This window comes from Hylaeus volcanicus, chromosome 5 (genome assembly GCF_026283585.1).
Source record: "Hylaeus volcanicus isolate JK05 chromosome 5, UHH_iyHylVolc1.0_haploid, whole genome shotgun sequence".
Taxonomy (NCBI): Eukaryota; Metazoa; Arthropoda; class Insecta; order Hymenoptera; family Colletidae; genus Hylaeus; species Hylaeus volcanicus.
The window spans coordinates 10,063,091-10,077,360 of NC_071980.1; the positions used below are offsets into that span (position 1 = coordinate 10,063,091).

At 30.4% G+C, this 14,270-nt stretch overlaps 4 protein-coding genes across 6 annotated transcripts; 2 read left to right on the forward strand and 2 right to left on the reverse strand.

The window, feature by feature from the left end:
- Positions 1–863: 863 nt before the first annotated feature.
- Positions 864–6,019, forward strand: LOC128876907 (striatin). 2 transcript variants are annotated; one of them, XM_054123718.1, is made up of 11 exons: positions 864–1,796; positions 2,466–2,569; positions 2,643–2,828; positions 2,916–3,099; positions 3,272–3,433; positions 3,532–3,658; positions 3,750–3,865; positions 3,968–4,146; positions 4,234–4,571; positions 4,685–4,996; positions 5,087–6,019. In XM_054123718.1, exons 1-11 carry the CDS (start codon positions 1,530–1,532, stop codon positions 5,254–5,256), a joined length of 2,145 nt encoding a protein of 714 aa, XP_053979693.1. In that variant the 5' UTR covers positions 864–1,529; the 3' UTR covers positions 5,257–6,019. The 2 variants fall into 2 exon arrangements, with proteins under 2 accessions (XP_053979693.1, XP_053979694.1); XM_054123719.1 differs by having other exon boundaries at positions 1,246–1,796; positions 3,275–3,433.
- A 274-nt stretch (positions 6,020–6,293) lies between these two features.
- On the forward strand, positions 6,294–9,990 carry LOC128876914 (lysM and putative peptidoglycan-binding domain-containing protein 2). Of its 2 annotated transcripts, none has more exons than XM_054123735.1 (5): positions 6,294–6,707; positions 6,793–7,079; positions 7,187–7,333; positions 7,406–7,529; positions 7,628–7,881. In XM_054123735.1, exons 2-5 carry the CDS (start codon positions 6,903–6,905, stop codon positions 7,735–7,737), a joined length of 558 nt encoding a protein of 185 aa, XP_053979710.1. In that variant the 5' UTR covers positions 6,294–6,707; positions 6,793–6,902; the 3' UTR covers positions 7,738–7,881. The 2 variants fall into 2 exon arrangements, with proteins under 2 accessions (XP_053979710.1, XP_053979709.1); XM_054123734.1 differs by having other exon boundaries at positions 6,307–6,707; positions 7,406–7,533; positions 7,628–9,990.
- Positions 9,991–10,811: 821 nt separating this feature from the next.
- Positions 10,812–11,774, reverse strand: LOC128876915 (trafficking protein particle complex subunit 3). Its single transcript, XM_054123736.1, has 2 exons — positions 11,674–11,774; positions 10,812–11,514 (listed from the first exon to the last, which is right to left on the reverse strand). The coding sequence occupies exons 1-2, from the start codon at positions 11,734–11,736 to the stop codon at positions 11,017–11,019; spliced, it is 561 nt and encodes a 186-aa protein (XP_053979711.1). The 5' UTR covers positions 11,737–11,774; the 3' UTR covers positions 10,812–11,016.
- Positions 11,775–12,148: 374 nt separating this feature from the next.
- Positions 12,149–14,117, reverse strand: LOC128876910 (all trans-polyprenyl-diphosphate synthase PDSS2). The gene is made up of 5 exons (XM_054123726.1): positions 13,628–14,117; positions 13,421–13,549; positions 13,152–13,353; positions 12,660–13,082; positions 12,149–12,589 (listed from the first exon to the last, which is right to left on the reverse strand). Exons 1-5 carry the CDS (start codon positions 13,963–13,965, stop codon positions 12,434–12,436), a joined length of 1,248 nt encoding a protein of 415 aa, XP_053979701.1. The 5' UTR covers positions 13,966–14,117; the 3' UTR covers positions 12,149–12,433.
- Between the last annotated feature and the right edge of the window lie 153 nt (positions 14,118–14,270).

The following is a 14,270-nucleotide window of genomic DNA, read 5'->3' on the forward strand; positions in this document are numbered from 1 at the left end:
CTTTTAAAAGCATACGTAGGTACTCGAAGTCAATAATAATTAAACGAGAACGATATGTTTATTATACGTTTAAATATACATATATATATATATATTTTTTTTATTTTTGGTTTCGTATGAATAGTGACTATACCTTCGAGTATTTTCCGAAGAATTCTATAAAACTTAGTATTTATTACAAAAGCGTATATTAAGATTAGAAATATTGCTGGAATGTACAATTGAAATAACTATCTCTATATAATAATCGTATGCAGGAATAGTTTCTTAACATTTTTCATGTTCGTATAAAAACTGAAAAAATAATTTCAAAAGTACTATTTTGTGTTACTTCGAAGATTATAAAGAACTAAAAATGATATAAATACGTAACAAGATTACTATTATGATATCTATACGTATAGTCATAGGAAATAGGCATCTTTGATTTGGCAACATCGATTGTTATTGTTTAAATCAACATAATTGTTCGAAATGATACATGAATTGTAACTTATCGATGACACCGATCCAATGATAATGTTTTCTAACACAAGAGCACACAGGAGTATTCTTGAGTATTCTGTCAAGAAAGATAAGTCCTTGTAGAGGGCGACACTTCCGATATTTTGTTTTCCTCTGAATTCCTTTGAATGTTCGTATTATTAATTATTCAGAAATGGTATGAAACATCGCAAAAATATGTAAGGTTTTAGTAACCTATTGGCGATTGGATTTTTGTAGTAACAACAACCTTGATTTTTAGAAAACAAGGTTGCTGTTAAATCAAAAATGAAACGAACTACAGAGTTTGTATTTCAATTTTCATATTCAAAATACATCATTCGTAATTAATTATCAAGAAACACCTGTGTTGTAATCGTTCACACACATATAGTTATAACTTATAACTGTGGGAAGTTTCTATCTTGAGGATCAGCCTTACAAAAATGTTCGTATCAACGAATCCGTAGTTTCGGTAAACGTGAACTTGATATACATTAATTATTAACACATAATATTTATACACGAGTTACATATTATATCCATTTTCTTAACTAATTATCCATTTTACTAATTGCCACGATCCAATAAACTCAATATAAAAATATTCGAGAAGACGATAAAAGATGCTGTAACTTTTCTCGTTGTTTTAACTGTAATACGTCACGAATGAAATAGATATTTATTCTGTAATAATTTCGATCGACAATTTGTGCTCATGTAAAGACGGTATAATGCATCGATAGAATACACCTGAATACACTCTGGAAGAATGGTGGAAGCAAGTACGATTCTGAAGATATGCAAAGAAGAAAATATTTGTTTGCTATTCGAGAATAGTTAAACGGTCAATCAGATTCTAGTAAACGAGTAACGAGCGATTAGATTCGATAGAAAATACATCGGTTCCATTGAAATCTAATACGCCCGCATGCGTATTAATTACTTCTTTTCGCGAACTCGATCGAAATACATTATCCGACGGGAGAGCACTCTTTGGGCTCCAGAGGAAAGAAAAGTTGTTGTAATGGCTGCCGTGTCATGAAATGAAGGTACCGAGCCAGTTTTGTGGTTCCACGATGGAGGATAACTCCAGTTCTACATCTCAAAATCACAATGGACAATTATCTAGTGGTGCAAATGTTTCACTGACAAACAATAAACATCAGGGCAGTGACAATGGTAGCAATGGCGATGCCAAGGATCAAAAGCCACAATACTCTATGCCTAGCATTTTACACTTTATTCAGCATGAATGGACTCGCTTCGAACTTGAAAGATCGCAATGGGAACTTGACAGAGCAGAATTCCAGGTATAACTACGATTTATTTTGGAAATTTACGAAATTCATGTGCCCGCTTTTCCTTAATGCACCTCCTTCTTATTGTCACTTCAACTGTCATGTGACAGGAGATTGTAAAATCGCAACTTATTTTAATGGGTGTAAAATATTGTAATAGCGCGTGTAAACTTCAATAAAATGAGTACTACAGATCTGAAACTTAAACTAAAATGTATTTTACAGGAACATCTCTGTTCATTATTACGATGTATCCATTTAATGTTTGCATGACAAATGTTATCATATTGTTACATCAAAAATTGTATTTCCATCAAGATTAATAGTAATATCTATATACAACGTAGTTATCAATTTATATGCATTGTACAATTAACTTGTATAGTAATAAAATTTAATGTAGCTATTAATAGTTTATGTGAAAGTATAATTGTTCGTGAACAAAGCTTTGCTTTATTGTGCACAAACCGGTTAATACAATTGGTGGATGATATTAATTGTTGATATTTATACCTTATATTCATGTAAAAACCATTTTGTGAAACGAGCTCAAAGAGAATAATTGTTTTTACTAATGTATCTAAACATAAATTGGATTACAAGTATTTAATCAAGTATAATATTGGATTACAAGTATCAATACTAGCATAAAACTTAAATATATTAAGTATTTACTTACAGGCTAGGATAGCTTTTTTACAAGGTGAAAGAAAAGGTCAGGAAAAGTTAAAAAATGATCTAGTAAGAAGAATAAAAATGTTAGAATATGCGCTCAAACAAGAACGGTAAGTGCTGCTCCAATAATATATGGTTATATTTTATACAGAGGTGCATATAATATATTTGTCATTTTTACAGAGCAAGGTACCACAAACTGAAATATGGCACCGATTTAGTAATTCAAGGAGATGTAAAGCCTCCTGTTCAGGATGAAGGTAGTAGTACTTGCGCTTACTCTGAAGTTGGAGGAGGTGGCGACGGGGAAACACCCTTTACTTCGGTCAATAATATCAGTTGGAGACAAGGTCGTCAACTTTTGAGACAGTAAGCAAAACTCGATATCCACAAATATCTATTTCTATACAATAATGTCGATTGTTGTTAATGCTTATCTATAATTCTTATTTTTAGATATTTACAAGAAATTGGTTACACAGATACAATAATAGATGTACGTTCAAACAGAGTGAGATCTTTACTTGGTTTAAATAATAATACAGATTCGGAAGACATGAATACTCCTGCATTAAATGGCAATGAACCATCAAATAAACAAGTAAAGGAGAACTATGTCTGCAGAGTTTCAGAAAAAAAGGTAGATGTAAATAAGTTTTTTCGCGATTAATTATTTTATACTTTTAGTTAAATTAGAAATTCATTTGACAGTTTAATTTATTTTAGTATTAAATATAAATACTTTCAATGTTGATTAAATTTTATGATAATGTAATCACAGTCGTGAATATAGCTACGTATGTTTATGCTAGCAGAACCCGTCTTCTATAGCAGAAGCAATGATACTAGATACAGAAGCAGCTGTTTTGGCAAATTTTGAATTTCTGGCTCAAACAGATATGGATATGGAAGAAGAAGAAGGAGACGTAGAAGATGATACCTTTGATTCAAACATGGATCCTAAACCAAATAAAGTAATGAATATTTTTATAATTCTATTATATAGTATTATATACAAATAGATATTTTCTTCGGTAATTGTATCATTTATAAAATACAATATCTTTTTTAGACAATACTTCGAACAGAGGATGTTGATGCAGAGGCAGAAGAAGTTTTAAATGAACTAAATCTTCTCACAGAAATCGAAGAATCACCACCAGGTTCCGTTCATTTGGATATATATTCGACCGATTGTAGTTAGTATCGACTTCTCCCACCATTCCATTAAAAGACTCTTACCGAGTAAGAGTTGTAGTAGTATAAAAACAAATAACGATCAATTTGCAGACGCATTACATTTACGATCAGATCCAAGGTGTCCGAATAAAGAAGGTGATTCCACATTAGAATTGGGTGAATTAGAACTATTGTGCGTTAACAATGAAGCGGAGACCTCATACGATGTGAGTTACATTGGTTATGCTATTGTTACGTAAATGTACGCGATATATCATGTTGTCATCTTTTTTAAAACAAATAATAAGAATAGATATATATTGATGTAGATGGTAGCCACTACAAAGGAGACCTTCAGAAAAACATGGAATGTAAAATATACGTTACGATCTCATTTTGACGCTGTTCGAGCTCTCGTCTTCCACCCCACAGAAGCTGTTCTTATAACCGCGAGCGATGATCATACACTCAAACTGTGGAATCTCCATAAAACTTTACCAGCAAAGAAGTAGGCCGTTTAAATTTCGATAAACTTCCGACTCCTTTTTTCGTTTAACGTTAAGAAAGTCTCTGTATCGTATTCTTTTGATTACAGATCAGCTTCGTTAGATGTAGAACCATTATATACATTCAGATCGCATACTGGTCCTGTTCTATGTTTAGCTATGTGTAGCACAGGGAATCAATGTTACAGCGGTGGTTTAGATGGTATGATTCATTGTTGGACACTCCCATCGGCTAACATTGATCCCTATGATTCCTATGAACCAAGTGTCCTTAGCCAAACATTAAAGGGACACACAAATGCAGTGTGGGGCTTGAGCATGTATCAACCGCGATCGCAATTGTTATCGATCAGTGCCGATGGAACTGTTAAATTATGGAGCCCCCAAAGCAAATCTCCGCTACTTCATACATACGTTTCCGAACAAGGTGTGATATTTCTATTGCCATTCAAAAATTACTATTCTAATAAAAGTTAAATGTCATTTTACAAAATTACGTATATATATATATATCTTTTTTTTCTTTCAATCTCTTTGCAGACGGCATACCAACATCGGTAGACTTCATAAGAGATGATCCGCATAAATTAGTCGTAGCTTATGAAGGAGCTTGCGTGGTATTTGATACGGAAACTGGTGAGAATATAGCTCGTCTGGAAGCTAACGAGACAAAGGGAGTGAATCGTGTCGTGACACATCCAACATTACCGCTAGTTGTCGCGGCACACGAAGACCGACATATTCGATTTTATGATCATCGATCGGCTACTCTTGCTCATGCCATGGTTGCTCATTTAGATGCAGTTACTAGTCTTGCTGTTGATCCCCATGGTTTATATCTACTTTCAGGAAGTGAGTAACGATAAACTATACATATAAGAAAATGGTGATCGAATATTGATGCATCGCGGATTATAACATTGATAATAATTTCGTTTCAAGGTCACGATTGCAGTATAAGATTATGGAATATGGATAATAAAACTTGTGTTCAAGAGATAACGGCACATCGTAAAAAGTTTGACGAAAGTATTTTAGACGTAGCATTTCATCCATCGCGACCTTTTATAGCAAGCGCAGGGGCTGACGCTCTTGCCAAAGTGTATGTGTGAGATGTAAATTAAGGTACACATTTCTACTATCGACATGCATCAAGACGGAACACATTTTGTACTCATTCTTTCTAGATAGTTTTACCTGTACGTGTTACACTTCCAATTTTGTTGTAACTTATATTGCTCTACCTTTGAAGTACCACTTTAAAAAAAAAATCAAATCTGACGTATATATATATATATATATATATATGTATATCCATGTTATAATACTGAAATTTGCACATAACCCGTGTCCGCGACAACTTATCAAAAACCGTAATTTCGAATACAAACGCTGCTTATCAATGAGATCTTTATTAAGTAGCTATATTATTTGGGATACCGGAAGGGGTGTGTCTTGTAGAATACTAGTTGACATAGTTCTGATAATTAGACGAAGAAATACCCCTTACCCATAATCCAGGAAGCACACTGCCGCAGTAGCATAATATTTATCCCTATGTTAACTATTTATTACCAATATTACAGTTACTGTTGCACAGCTACTGGAGATTAATACGTACTATTCAAGGATAAATTTTTCCTAATAAAAATACATCAATTAGTCTCCCATTATATAATTTGTATGCTACCTTATATATTTATCGAGGTTAGCATATAGTAACAACAGGATCAGAAGCAACAACAATAATAATAATTATAACCATAAGTTAATTATACTGTAAGAGATATAATATTAATAACAGTAAATTATAACTGTGTGTTTCTCTGTAATATATTGTATTTAAAAATAGATGAACTGTGTAACGTACTATAATTAACATGTTTTTATTAAAATTTAATTCCATTTCTATTATTTTATTTTTTTGTTTTACCTCAAACAGATATAAGTAACTAAAGCTATGCTTACGCGAACAAGAATAACGATTTAAAATATTTATGAAATAATTAAATTTACGAACAATGGTAAAGATTAATATATTCTACACGCGTTATGTAATAACATAATGAAGAAAGCGATCTTCTATTCTTATCGCAGTAGTAAGTTGAATACACGTATAAAGACATGTGCGATATAATATGTATACAAATTTTACATTATGTTATTTCATTTACATTTGTTCTATAATTTCTATCAAACATGATATTTCTTTTGTTTAAAATCGACGTTATTCTTTTGTGTAACGCCCTTTAACTGTCCAATCAGAACGAGGCGATGGTATCACTCGGGTCAAAGCCTATATAAATTGTTATCACGTTGATCAGCTGAGCAGACATTTGTAGTAATTTGTAGTGCAAGTGTGACTTGTGACACAAGTTATTTGTCGTGAATAAACTTGTAAAATTGTATAATATGATTATTAGAAAAAATATACATTGAAGAAAAATGCATGTCTTTCAATTATTTCAAATGTGATTGCATTTAGAAAGTTATCGGAATGTATTAATCAGATTGTAGTTCAAGCGCGATGATTGATAATAGAATTTTTTTATATTTTAAGAATGTACGTAACATATTTTTATACAAAATAGTCTCGGTAACTATTATTATTAACGTCTAGTGACGAATTCTCTTGTGTGTCCGAATAGGTTATGCGATTATGTCGCTTGAATTGTATCTAAATTTCTGTTCCGTAAATATCAAAGAGTGGTATATTTATTGCGCTTCGTAAGCGCCGATAGTATTTCGGAAATTAAGAATGGAACGAAATGGCGCGAGGGAAATGGAAGAACGAATGTGTATAAGAGATACTGGCAGAACATTAAAAAAGTATGGCAGTACGGCCAAACATATTACACGACCTGAAAATTTAATAAAACACACGGTATCAACAACTGATACACTTCAAGGAATTGCTCTAAAATATGGAGTTACAGTACGAATTCGTTATTTTGTTCTACTTGTTGCTCTTTGACAGATTAAAAGCAATGGTAACAGCTATGGCAAATACCTATATGTTTCTTTTATTTCTTGTTCTTATAGACCGAACAAATAAGAAGGGTCAATAGATTATGGGCTTCTGATAGTTTATTCTTAAGGGAACACTTACTTATCCCTGTTAATCCAGAGAGCCCTTTGTCCTTACCTACCGACAATACAAATGAAACTGAACATAACGAAGTTCAAACTGTAATTATCTTTTTATATAAACTGGCACTGTATGGTTAATTTATATTATATAAATCTAAAATATATTTTCAGGTTTCTAGTCCATCTTCGATCACATCATCTATAGATGATGACAGTTCAGTTAATGATTTTTTAGCTAAAATGGATTCTTCTATAGCTAGTGCAAAAAGGGAAGTTAAACGAACTCAGGGGAATAGTGAGTAAGTCGTTTATCATTAATTAATAAATATTGAATATAAACGATTGTTGCTTTTGTATTGTAAAATTGATGGTTTTTCGTTTGTTATAATTTAGATTTTGCATCGAGGGTAACGATGCCTATGTACAGCGGCATAGAGTGTCTACTAACCTACGTAACTCCTTTCCTATGGCATCAAATACACATGCGATATCATCCACTTTAGAGCCATTAAGACCATCGTCTTCTAGTGATATGCATAACTTTCCAACTGCTGTAGTTATGACTCAGGGTAGAAAAGTGAAGACATCTTTACAAAGACTTCAACAACAACAAGATGAAATATTTCAGTTGTAGCAACTAAATATTATTGGACTGTAACATGTTCAAAATTATCCAGTGTCATTAAAGAGCTTGAAGAAAAAAATATATTGGATACTGAATAATACATTTGAAATAATAGAAGATTATTTCATATTTAAAAATTGGTTGATCCGGTATTAATGTAAGTTGTACTCATTCTTTCTTATAAAGTCTCTATGATATTTTGATTATTTTCTTATCGGAAATGATTGTAAAAATAATGCCAGCCAATTATATTCTTGTAGTCTCAGTACTACCAACAATGGATCAACTAGCTTTCATATTGTCCAAGCATATTTTCGAAATATTTTCAATAATATTTCTTAGTGGACCATATGTGCCTTTAATCCAAATCGATTGTGCAATAATTCTGTCATTGTCCTTCAAGATTTTTTATGTTACGTATAAAATGTCGTTTTTGCATGATATGTAAAAGTTAAATTGTTTTCGTATTAACTCCGCGGGCAATGGCACATACAATCACGATTAAAACTTCTGTAATACAAAAAAAAAAGAGTTAAGTTAATTCAAACTTTTCTTATGACTAGTTATATTACGTATTTGCATGACAAATTGTTACTAGAAATTACGGTTCATTACATTAATTGCAATTTAATGTTAATACTCTATAGTAAAAGTCTATTTTCTCTTGTCTTCCTAGTAGAATGCTCACGATATTATTTTTTTAAATAATTTATTTCGTTCATAAGGAATTAAATACTAATTTAGACAGATCCATGCAACTTGAATGACAAACCACTCGTTCGTGTTATTAGTAAAATATGACATTCAAATTCGTCCATTCAAGTCTTTATAAAATTTCAAACGTTTATACAATTTTTCAACGAAAAATAACTATCTGTATGAAATTAGAATTTTAAATAGTATTGCAATTAATAATGTATTCATTAAAATCAATATTTAATTCCAGTCACAAACAATTCCAGTAAACAACTCTTTATGTTAGTTTAATAAAAATATTGATTTAAGTTTCAGAAATAAATAATGAATTTATATATAAATAATGAAAATTATTTGTAATTATTTTGGGGGTAATAAAAATTTACTATTAATGTGGTTATTAAAAATTGTATGCAAGAAAAGATAGTACCTGGTAATGTTGTCTATACATAGTACTTTTACATTCTTATATTAATGTTACTTACAGATATGATCCATTATCTGGTCTATTACTGTTATATTGCTTATATTATATTAGGCATAATGTACTCGTGTACTATATGAAAGCAACTATAGCCTACTACAATAAAATATTGAAAGAATAAGTTCTGTTAACAAATCGTGATTTATTTTATAACATAATAAAATAAATAGAAAAGAAATATATATTCGAAAGTTTATATTAGACAAATGCAAAACAATCTAACTTATTTTTTCACTTTGTTATGAATTCATAACGATTAATTAAAATCATTTTTAATGCTGTGCATTAATTATTAATTGTAAGTACATTAAGTAGGAAACATTTCGCGTATATTATATAGTTTACGAATTGTACTATAGTTTGAAGCAGTAATTGTGGTGCATATGAAATGAATACAGTCAATTTTTATATTCATTTGCATAGTATATACATATATACATTAAATAACCATTTATGTTAAAATGCATACATGTAGAATAAATATTATTGGTTGATAAAAAGTGATACATATATCGCGACATGTGATAGAGAACATGTAAAATTGTATATAAATTATACAAATTACTAATGTTCTATATGCTCAAGGAAGGATTTGATTTACTATGCATGATTATTGATTGTTAAAATAGGTGCTTGTAAATTATGAACACTGTTATATTAATTTAACAAATTTTACATATAAGTAGCTCCAATGCCTATAAATGAATGCATAAAAATATGACATTCTAAATAATATAAATTAAAATTGGCAAATATATATTAATTTATTATTTCTGTTTAATACTATATAAGAGCAATAAATTTATTGGTCACAAAATGAATTATGATGTTCTGTTACAAAAGTTTGTTTGAAAATACTAGTTTATGTTGTACATTGGTTGGTTGCAACAGTTAGTAAACTATTTAGAAATTTTATAGTTACCATGTAATTAAAATACTTCACAATAAAATACTTCATTCAGTATTGAATAAAATATCTACTTTGCTATTAGTTATCCTAATAGGTGGTGTTATATATTTACCACAATCACATTTTGTCTCATTTACAAAGTTAAATGAACCTATGCGATTATTACAACATGGACAGTATAGCCTACCCTTTGTCCAAGATTCCTGTAACAAATATATATTGACTAGTATACATTTTGCTTCAAGAGCTCTATAATGAACATGCATTATATATTGTCATTGAAATTAAATTAAATTTTTTTGGATAAAATTGTATATTTTTCATGTAATGAAAACTTTACTTGATTTATTTTGTATTCAATCCATTCAGGCATATCTTCCATTGACACATACGAACAAGATTCCGAATTGTTTGCTGTACATCCTACATCCATCTGATTCTTTTTTATTTCACTATGACAAGTTAATAATTGTATCGATTCCTTATTAAAAAGATTCTTTCTACAATGCCTACACTTCACATCCATAACCTACGAAGTTTCATAAAATAATCGCAAATATATAAATATATGTGTATCTCGTAGAAAAATCTTTTCAATTCTTTTGGTGACTGATAACATTGATACAATTTTAGAGGTTATGAAACAGGGGCGAACTGCAAAGAAACAAACTTTAAACTTATAAGTACGACAAAGCAAACATGTATGTCCGTACAAAAATAATACGAGTACAATGGATTACAGGTTAAAGATTAACGTGTAGATGCCATTAACATTATTTAATAAAATTTAACACAATATACATTTTTTATTGTAAATTATTTTTTATTTAGTAAAGAAACTAAGAAATGAGAATTCATGAGCTATAAATAAGTATATATATTATGTATATATATAAACACCACAAAATTCACCTACATAATGCTAGCTTTGTTTACTATACATAACGAAAGATTATAATTTTTTATAAAGTATTATGCATATTCTATAACATAAATTGTTTTCATCCATAAAAGCTAGAGTCATAGGTTGGCTTCAATTATTTGTTCCTCCAATAACATAAAATTATCTAATCTTCACCCGCTGGAATGGCATCCTCTAACCTTTTAATAAATTTAACACGTAATTCATTTACATTATCATTCTTAAGCTGATCTTGTATAAACCAACAGGCAATCTCCATCTGCACCATTTCACAAGCTCCCCTAAGTATTCCAATTAATATATTACAATACTTTAGATTTAAACAGTGATCCGGTAATTCTACAAATTCGGTTAACGGATTTGCTTCAAAGCATAAAGAAAACTCATCCCCAGCAGCGCTCCAATTTGCAATCGTCGGTGTTATACCCAAGAATATCTTGAAGCCAGTCTGTATCTTTTCTGCTGTGTCTCTAAAGTCATAACAACGACCAGATCCAGTACGTGCTAGAAAATCTTCTATTAGACGAATTCCCATATTGTAACCCATTCTTTCTAATTGCTTATTCACATCCTCAACATTTTCGTAATCTTTTAGCAATTGGGCCACCAATGCACCATACGTCAACGTAAATAATTCAGAGTTCTGAAAATAAAATAAATATCAATGTTAAACTCTCTACATAACCTTACTTACGATTGAATTCATATCTCTCGTTAGTTATCTAATAATATAACGAAACGTAGTAACGTAAGATCCGACTATTTTTCAAATTAAAGTAATGTACATTAACGATGTACTAACAACTTTCTTCGAGTCGAGTTTCGTGCCTGCTCGTGACATGTTTACATACGGTATATGGTTCATATACTGTACGAATGACAGCACAGTATACCACTGGACAACTGCAATATTTTTCATTTAATCGATCTATTGACATTCTAATTAAATATAATTATAAATACATATTTTTCTATCTTACCGTTTCAATCTTTCGTATAATATTAATATAATGCGCATAATAATGTATTAACTTTTTGCAAAACGGATCATTTTTAATAGAAACGTTAGGAAAAAACTCGTGAAAATTATTTTAAATAATATATAAATTTTACTTTAATTTAACGATTTTTGCATATGCATTAATAAAAGAAATTTATATCAATTTATGGTAGTAGGTTTATAAAATTGTAAATGTCCTTTCAAGTGTAATCATACACTGCCTGCAAAAAATTAAAAATAGTTTTTATGTAATTTGAAAGAAACGTTATGCATAATAAAAATGAGAAACAAATATAAATTCAGAATTTGTAAATTTCAATCATACATATACGTTATAGTCATAACATTTATGTAAACATTATTTATTATAAAATGTATCAAGTTTGTAATTTTCACAGTACTTATAATATTTTGTTTGTAATATAGCTTATATATATAAATTCTACATGTTTGTATACAATTCCTGTTAAAACTGAAAACATAACCTAGGACGGAGTGCCCAAACTGATTTTAGGGTAATTATATAAAATGTACACATTAGTTTTTCTGTTTAAGTGAGTATTTAGAAATCTTCCATAGCTGCTATAATGTTATATAATGCTGTCCTTGCATCACTTTTTTCAAATACACTTAAAACTTCCATTGCTCGTTGAGAGTGTCCTTTTTGTAGTTGTTTTGTTAATTCAACTCCAGGTCCCGTTGTAACAATTTTGTGAACCTATGTATTAAATATGCAGAATAGAAGATTTTATTAAGTAAGAATATACGGTATAAATATTAATATTTACCTTAGCATAATCTACATTGTTTACAGACTGTAATCCTTTATCGATTTCTGTCAAAATCGATGGATCGTGTTCAATGTGAAACATAATTGGTGCAGAACACAAATTGAACATTGTGGTCTGATCTTTTACAATAAATGGACCTAGGTCTAAACAAGCTTGCCAAGCCAATGCTAAATGTTTCCCAAAGTTATAACCTTGCTCTTGTATTTCATTACTGTGTCCAGCTAATTTCAATGTACCTTTACAGGACTTTCCAAGTAAAGCACCAGCACTCAATACATTTCTAAGAGTCCATTCTTTTACTGCGTAATCTGTACGATTTTCAGGAGGTACAGGAGGTAAAGGATTATTCTGACTATCTCTACGTCCCACAAATTCTGCTTCTGCTAAATCTCGTACTGCGCTTGACATTAATTCTACAATCTAAATAAAATTTCTGTACAAGATGAAGTTGCATAGTTAGTAAGAATAGTGAATAATGTGTATACATACATCTTGATTACGAAGATTTGCTAATTCCGCACAAGAATTAGCTAGTAAATAATCTCCACTTAATAACGCAATTTTGTTGCCAATATTCATGTCATTTAATTCTGAAGTTTCTAAATGAACACCGGGTTCGATATTTATTAGCCCTTTGTGAACAAGATGACTGGTTCTTATCATTTCTGTGACTTCTGCTAATGCCCGCTGACTAAATAACAACTTGTTCAAAAACTATTTCATTTATACACACTTTATTAGAAATTATAATGTAATACCTATGAAGCACTCCAGCAGCTTTATCTTCTTCCATGTCGTCTACATTTAAATGACCAGCAGCTTTTGAGATCAACAGTACGATCAGACCCCATGCTTGCATATTATTACGTCCATTGAAAATGATGCCTCTGTTACAAATAAAAATGGAAAATAAACAAACATGTAAATGTAAAAAAGAAATTATAAGCTTTGAATAAAACGCTTACTTAGCTGTTTTCAATAAAGGATGATTAGATCCCACTAATTTCCTTAAATGTAATGCTACATTTGCTATTTCATCGCTTAAAAGCCATCGCAGACTCAAAAATGATGTTGGATATCCAACAATTTTTTCTGCTTCTGAAACAGCCCTGTTCCAATCTGGTTTTTGATTTCCTGCGAGTCTTGCTTCAATCTTGTTGCATTGGTACAAACGAAATTTGTTTTCTGTAGAAGTATGCACAGTTCTTTGTTCACCACAATATACATTGTGATCACTACACAAAATTGATCTGGCTATGCTCCCGTTTCTCAGGTAAGTACAAATAATTTTGTTCGTAGACATTTTCCTACTGTACACACCCGTGGAATTCGTTTTCTCTCAACATTAACATTGGTCACGTATGCAACAGGTATAACGCACATGATTGACGTTTTAAAACTTTCCCTTTTGACCTTATTATGTAAAGAAAACACGCGATCCAACTTTGATAAAAAAAAAAAAAAATTATGTATCAACATTACAGGGATGAAAATATATAATATTGTATTTATATACTCAACTTCGTATGTAACGTCTTATTTCATTCATTAATGAAAATAGTGCATTTTCTTAGTAAGTAAAAAAGAAATTGCACTAGTGAAGATAAC